The 8,170-nt window shown below is 38.4% G+C and overlaps 1 protein-coding gene across 1 annotated transcript; it reads right to left on the bottom strand.

Annotated features, from left to right (window-relative positions):
- Positions 1–1,642: 1,642 nt before the first annotated feature.
- On the bottom strand, positions 1,643–6,827 carry ppm1ab (protein phosphatase, Mg2+/Mn2+ dependent, 1Ab). The gene is made up of 3 exons (XM_052095575.1): positions 6,483–6,827; positions 5,158–6,036; positions 1,643–4,594 (listed from the first exon to the last, which is right to left on the bottom strand). The coding sequence occupies exons 2-3, from the start codon at positions 6,019–6,021 to the stop codon at positions 4,451–4,453; spliced, it is 1,008 nt and encodes a 335-aa protein (XP_051951535.1). The 5' UTR covers positions 6,022–6,036; positions 6,483–6,827; the 3' UTR covers positions 1,643–4,450.
- Positions 6,828–8,170: the final 1,343 nt, after the last annotated feature.

The following is an 8,170-nucleotide window of genomic DNA, read 5'->3' as shown; positions in this document are numbered from 1 at the left end:
CAGTGAAAAGCATTTAACATGTAAATGTTATGTGAAGAAACTAGATGAAACCCAATACATCATGACATTTTAACTCTTATAACTTTGTTCACATGGACTATAACTCACAAATAACAATAAATACAAGGAAAAGGGAATATAAGCTGTTAGTTGCATTAGTAGTGCTTATTTGGCTAAATAAAATGGAATGCATGGACAGTGTCATTTAAGAGGTAAAATACTATTGAGACAATAAATAATTTAAATAAATAGTGTCCTCTGTTGCTTGTCAGTTTGGACCTGAGAGGTAAAGACAAAAATAACACAAAGGGACCAACAGCACAACACAGCGCAATTATTCAACAATAAAAGGGTCTATTTGCCCTAGATTAATACTCCAGAAGATACAATTTGAGGTTATCTTATGTTTATAAGGCCTACTTTATTTGTACTTGGATGCCTCTTTGAAAAGCTAATGAGTAATGATTTGGTTGAAGGACAGATTTGTTGTCATGTTCTTTATCTTTACCCTAAAGAGAGCTTGTCCCAATTTGGTGGTGCAACAGTGTTTCCAGGCAACTGCGCAACTCCCCAGAAATCAAGGCAACCGATACGATACTTTATGGCCCAGATAAGTCCTGACTTGTTTTTAATTAAGGCAAGACTCCCACCCCATATATTATTAACTGGGGTTTGAGTTGTGCTTTGTTAGGTGAACAGTTTAAAGCAATTTCCTCACCTAATGCACAAGCAAAATAATATTGTGCATGTGTGGAATAATGTTTATGCCATTTAAAGAATGACTATGCTAAACAAACAAAACTCACCTTAAATGACTTGTTACATTGAATGCTACAACTGGCCATAGATTAACAATCATAGGCACAAATAAAGGCTCTCCCAGAAGGACCTAATAATCACATGTTATGTCTCGTCAAAACATAAAAAATCTTGCGTTATTATGGAAGAAAATAATTAAGGCTGAGTTAATACACAGTGGATTATCTTATGTTGTTTCAAGCTAAATGTGTAAAATAGTGAGGAGACTAAACAGCAAGCCCAACCAAAATTTCAACCATAATTGATTTGGTAAAGGAGTGACCTACAATCATTTTAATCTCTCTTAGAGCAGGCACACATTTGATTTTTTTCCCCATTCAGTTAAGCATCTTAAAGGGATAGCTCACTCCAAAATGAAAATTCTCTCATCATTTACTCTCCCTCATGCCATCCCAGATGTGTATGACTTTCTTTCTTCAGCAGAACACAAAGAGTTTTAGAAGAACATTTCAGCTCTTTAGGTCCATACAATGTAAGTGAATGGTGATCAGACCTTTGTAGCTCCAAATTTCAAATAAAGGAAACATAAAAGTAATCCATATGACTCCAGTGGTTAATTCTATATCTTCTGAAGTGATATGATAGGTGTTGGTGAGAAACCTAAATCTTAAAATGTAAGTCTTTTTTTTTTACTCTAAATCTCCATGTTCACTTTCACATGTGAATATGTGTATATTTGTATCTCTTTCTCACCCACATCTATCATATAATTTAAGAATACATGGATTTAACCACTCGAGTAGTATGGATTACTTTTATGTTTCTTTTGTGAATTTTGGGGCTACAAATGTCTGGCCACCATTCACTTGCATTGTATGGACCTACAGTGCTGAGATATTCTTCTAAAAATCTTCATTTGTGTTCTGTAGAAGATAGAAAACATAAACATCTGGGATGACACGGGGGAGGGTAAATAATGAGAGAATTTTCATTTTGGGGTGAAATATTCCTTTATAGTAAAAATATATCTTCTGGCAAAATACATAGACAGGCTAAAAACTTGTTGGAGAATTTAATTGAAAGAGAAATTTTTGATAAAAGGGAAAATTTTGACAAAAAAAAAGAAAGTCCCCACCTTTTAACAATGCAGGCAAAAGCATCAGTTTCTATTCTTGCATTACAAATTAAGTCCAAGAGGTGCAGAAATATGAAAATCAAGGAAACTGAAAGGAGAAAAGATAAAAATAAACAATGCTTTCATGGTCTTAGATATGGAAGCTTTGCTAAAACTTGTCAGGATTTACCACTCCAGACTCATAAGTCATTGAAATTGGTACAATGCAACAAAATCGTACAAGCAAAAGTTGGCTTGTACAAAAAGAGACGACTTTTACTCCCATAGAGAAAAAAACAAACCAATGATCTATGCTATTGAGATTTTTTTCCTAACCCAAATTTAAAGGTAACCATAAAGTTCAATCCCTTACCCAATCCCTAAATCTAACCAAAGTCTTTCTAGCAAGTCAGTCCTCTGGCAGCCATCTTTGGAATGCTTTCGGGCAGCTATTTGTCTATTATATGTAAAAAAGCGGCATTCAAGAGCAGCTCCTATCTACTTGAATGGGGAAAGATCAAAACGTTTGGTCAAGGTTATTCATTTACGATTTTGCAGTCTCCCTGGGATAGTTCACCCAAAAATGAAAATTCTCTCATAACGAACTCACCCTCATGCCATCCCAGAAGTGTATGACTTTCTTCTGCTGAACACAAACAAAGAGCAAAAAGCACAAAAGCCACATAAAGGTAATCTATAAATCTCGAGTGCTTTAATGCATGTCCTCTTAAGCGGTCCAATCGATTTTGGATGAGAACAGAACTCTTTTTTTTTCTTTACTCTCTTCACTGTAAATCTTGGTGATAATTATTTCAATCTTGATCACATTCCTAGCCATCTAGAGCTTGAAATCATGATTGTGCCCAGAGACTGCTTTTTTGGTCTGTTCCCACACAAAACCAATTAGATATCTTAAGACGACATGGATAAACCACATGAGTCCTATGTATTGCTTTTATGCTGTATTTATGTGCTTTTTGGAGAATCCAAATTTTGGTCATCATTCACTTGCATTGTATGGACCTACAGAGCCGAGATCTAAAAATCTTAATTTGTGCTCTGCAGAAGAATGAAAGTCATACACATCTGGAATGGCAAGAGGGTGAATAAATGGTGAGATAATTATTTTTTGGATTAATTTTAGGTGAACTATCCCTTTAAGAATTATTACGAGTTGGTATGATCTATATTAGGTTTTAAAAGACATAACATGAGGTACAATGTACCATCAATGTTACATCATTGTAGCGAAAACAAATTCTAAATCTCATAAAAAGTGCTGACTGATTGGATCCCACTCTGTGCCAACAATTTCCTAACTTAGTTTTTTCTCTAGTTATATCCACAAACCAGAGAATTTACAAAATGTCAGTTTGAGGCAACAAACAGTAAACAACTTGGAGAGCATTGAGAAACATCAACACAATCTTTCAGATACTGTGTTCAGTTCAGACGAAAGCTATTCCGCAGGAGTTAGACATGTACACTGTGCAAATTATCGACAGAGTATAAAACGTCTGTCAGACTAACTTAACACAAGTTAACTCTGATTAGGAGCTATCCCTGTTTTTTTCTTAATGTAGCGTACATGCAGGTTATCGTGCTATCAGTACGGTGCATGCTTGAGTACCAAGTCTCCATTGGATTTAAATGTACTCTTCGAAGCAGTTGGGGTGGGTGCTAATTCTAACCTATCAATTCTAATCAAGGTAGTCGCTGTAAATTAGGAATAAGGCAACAATGTTCCATTTTACAGTTACAGAACAGGAATCATGCAGAATAAAATCCTCATGGCAACAGCTACTGCATGTTGTGTACAGTAAACACAGTTTCAGCTACAATTTCAGGTAATCAGCAGTGGAGCCCTGACAATCACGCTCATTTATAATGACTGCAACATTACAGAAAGGTGCAAATGAAACCCATGCTTGTACGAGTGGATGAATATTTCAGCTATTTCAAATATCCGAAGCCATTGAGGACAAGTTGACACAAATGGAACGCTACACTACACTTTATATCCATTCTGTTTGAACACAAACATTTTGTATTCTAACTGAGATCTCAAATTTGGTCTCTCTTTTTATTAATAAAAGATGCTTCTAAGTATAGCAGCTTTTAATGAGAAAGTGCAGAACCAAGTGTTGGGTTTTCGGCATTCCATTGTCCTAATCTAAAATTGCACTTACCATAAATTAGTAGCTAATAATAATACGTTAACAGACGTATAGTAAGCTCTAGAGTGAATGCACTGAAATAAAACCTCTGGTAAAGCTACAGCCTATATCTAAACTGTGTAAGTGCTTTGCAATATTGGCAATAAATAATCAAAGGCCTCTAACTGTCACACTGTTGTTATTTCTTCAGACTCTGGAAAAATGTATCCTGAATGGTCCTATCTGTGCTAATACAGTACAGCGAGTCTTTCCTCTCCAATATGGGGATTCGTTAATTGGAAACTTTATGTTAACTGCAACGTATACTTATTTGTGCAAGTGTAAACTGCCATCTAACAAACTCACCAAATTAAGTAAGAATGCTCACCTTCTCTAACTCCCTCTTTCATTATGTTAGATTCTATTTATTTGTCTTTTTACAACCTCCACCTTCTCTGTTCTGCAGGTACTTATCTAGCTCTGCCTCTCTCTTCACTGCTTCTGGGTTGATTTTCGGGGCACCAGGAAAACATACCAGCACCACACTCATGTTGTCACGACTACCCTGTTAATACACAGAGAAAGACAGGAGTAAAAGGGCAAGTTAGAGAGTGAGAGACAAAGAAAAATATCATCCAAAGTCTTCTAAAATCAATTTAAAAGGTGCACTCACTGATATTTCTTACTATTATGATGGGGGAAAACACATGACATTCATATACATCATGGACTTTTAGCATCCTACTCAAGCTGCTAAAAGGAACAGTTCACCCAAAAATAATAATTCTCTCTGCACTTACTCTTGAAGTGTGTTATAATGCCGTCTCAAACACATATGTCTTTCTTCTATGGAACACAAATTAAGATAATTTGATATGAGGTGTTTTTGTCCATCCAATGGATAACATTCATGGTGCCATGACTTTTTTTTTAAGCTTGAAAGTGTTGGACCACACTTACTTGCACTGTATAAACAAAAACACCTCATACCTCCATCAAAATATCTTGGTTTGTGTTCTGCAGAAGAAAGTCATACAAGTTTGAGATGGCATGAATTAAATTTTTTGGGTGAACTATCCCTTTAAGACAATCTCCAAGGCCAAAAATGGCTTATCTGACTGACCTTACCTTGTACAAACAGGTGTCGACGATCTCATTACACACTCGTTCCAGATCATCGGTCACCTCCAAACGTGCACGAACAAAATCACACAGTTCATCATTGGCCATGACGTCCCATATGCCATCGCAGGCCAGTACCACAAATTCATCCTCTGCCTCGGAGCGTTCAATCTCATACACTTCTGGTTCTGGGGACACCAGCTGCTCAGTGGGGCTTTTCCCATGCACACACTTATAGTCAAAGTCGCCAAGAGCACGGGAGACAGCAAGAGAGCCGTTGACCCGCTGGATCATAACCGAACCACCTGCATTCTGGATCCGCTCCTTTTCCAGGGGGTTACTGGGTTTGTGGTCCTGGGTGAAGAAGTGAACGCGTCCCTTGCGGCTCAGCAAGGCCCTGGAGTCACCACAGTTGATGAAATAGAAATGATGAGGGGAGATCATGACACCTACTGCAGTGGAACCGCTGCGGTCCGCCCCATGCTTGCGTTCCGACATGGCCCGCATGTGCTCGTCGATCTGCAGGAAGCCTGTACGGATTCCGCATTTCACACTCTCCACTGAGGGCTCAAAACCTCCTAATTCTGCACCTGCTACTGCTGCGCAGCCTCCCCTGAAGTCCCGGTTGCTGGTTATGTGTTCCAGCAGGTGCTCACAACAATATCGGGCAACCTGAGAGCCTGCATGCCCATCGTAGACAGCAAAAAAGGACCAGAGGCTGAGGCCGTGGGGCAGGCCCATCACAGCTGTGTGTGCGTCCTCCATCTCCACACGCCAGCCTTGCATGCTGCTGAGTCCATAGCGCAGACCGTTCCCCTCCCCTTGAGAATTATGCTTCTCCATCTTTGGCTTGTCTAAGAACGCACCCATTCTTCTTATTTCGCTCTATGTTCAACATGACCGGAAGACAATGTGAGAAAAATTTGGTTAATCAGAAAGTTGTTTCATTCTAACACTGCTAACTACCTGGGTTAAACTTCACACTGACAACATTACAAATTCATGCATGTGATGGACACGGCATGTTGGTTTATTTGATGATTAGCCACAGGTTCTGGAAGCTCTTCCAAGTATCCAGTAGCAAGTAAACAGAATTTAGGAAACTGGTCAGGCTAGTTTTATCACATCCCTGCAGCAGAGTTTAGCTTGCCTCTAACGCCACTACTGTACAGCAAAATAAACAGACCAGTGTGATGTTAAAGCAACTGTGATGTGTTTACTGATAAAGCCACTGCCCTGATCAGCACATGCAAACTGATGCAAACACAGATAGCACAGAGAGCCGAACACTCCCCATCTAATATACTCCAGAGTGTCATATAATCACTTACCCAGCTTCGTAGTGTTATTTGCTGAATGAAAAAAAACGCCGAGGCACAAAAGCCGCGGACAGCAGCCTTGCTTTCAGTATTCTGGGCCAGATCAAACAGTATAAAGCAGCGCTGAGCTGACAGCCACAGCACACATCAATCGATGGCTAGCCAATTAGCCAGCTAACCAACGACGAAACGGACTACTGTATGCTTGTTATGAACCAAAAAAATTGATAACCGTGTGCATTGTTTGAGAAGCATCACGTGAGCCCGTTTAGGCAGTCCGCAGCTGGGCTGTGGGGCTCCGGTGTATTTGTTTTCCCGAGGGGGGGCTACCGGACCTTCAGAACACCGGCGCGGATAGGCTTGTTTGGGACCCGGATGCTGCACAGGAAAGTGCGCGTTCCGTTCCCACTTACATCATCAGTGCCACCCACGCAAGTGAGGGGCTAGAAATAGATTCATTGATGAGAATGGGGCCGACTGTTGTGTTAGAGACAGCATTTACACGCTTGCTGTTTATCCTTAACCATGCACACTACTTTTGGTGTGGTCTCTGCGGTTTATCGTCTTCAAAGTTTCACAAAAGCGCACATTTTTGTGTAAGTCAATGCAACATTGTTACATATTTATTTATTAATGTGCTGTTTTTAGCTGCAACACTTCCACATGATTCCAGTAGTTTAATCCATATCTTCCGAAGCTACATGATAGGTGTGGGTGAGAAACATCAATATTTAAATCCTTTTTTTCTTTTTTTTCTTTTTTTCTTTTTTTACTATAAACCACTTTCACATTCTCCTTCTTTTGTTTTTGGCCATTTGCATTTGTTTTGTGCATATCGCCATCTACTGGGCAGTGAGGAGAATTTATAGTTAAAAAACGGACTTTAATATTGATCTGTTTCTTACCCACACCTGTCATTTTCCTTCTGAATATATGGATTTTGGGTTACTTTTATGCTGCCTTTATGTGCTTTTTGAACCTTCAAAGTTCTGCCCATAATTCACTTGTATTGTATGGTCCTACAGAGCTGAGATATTCTCTAAAAATATTTGTTTGTGTTCAGCAGAAGAAAGAAAGTCATACACATCTGGGATGACGTGAGGGTGAGTAAATGATGAGAGAATTCAAACTTTTGGTTGAACTAACCCTTTAATTAAACATAACTTGTAATTACAATTTTGGGCTCATATCTCAAATATCTATGTTCCTTGAACTTATTTTTCTTAAAAATCAGTAGACTTTAGATTTTAGGTAATAATAACTTAAGCTATCAAGTACAAATTTGGGATTTCCACATTGCCTTGTACTTTAATTATTTAATTATATTTCAAAAGTGGGGGCATTTACTGTAAATAGTTGTTATTATGAATGCAAAGAGGTTTTAGGTCTTATGTAGTATTTTTAGGTTGTTTTGTTGCAAATAGTGTGATGTCACCATTAGGGTGATCAGCGTACCTTTTGGTCAAGTTGGACCTGTTAACACTATCTCAGCTCTTTGTGTACATGTGCAACTAAGGTACAGGTGTCTATGCATTTCTGTGGAGAAATAAGTTTATTTAATGACTGACCAATAATCAGATAAAATCTTCTTTATTGAAGCTGTGTTAGTGTATGACCTAAATTTGAGCCCATTAAATTCAAATTATTAAGTAGAAACAACAATATTTATATAGCAAATCAAAGTTAAGTCTATTTGCATC

This window comes from Xyrauchen texanus, chromosome 28, assembly GCF_025860055.1.
Source record: "Xyrauchen texanus isolate HMW12.3.18 chromosome 28, RBS_HiC_50CHRs, whole genome shotgun sequence".
In the NCBI taxonomy this organism is placed as follows: domain Eukaryota; kingdom Metazoa; phylum Chordata; class Actinopteri; order Cypriniformes; family Catostomidae; genus Xyrauchen; species Xyrauchen texanus.
This window is presented reverse-complemented; position numbering and strand designations above follow the sequence as displayed.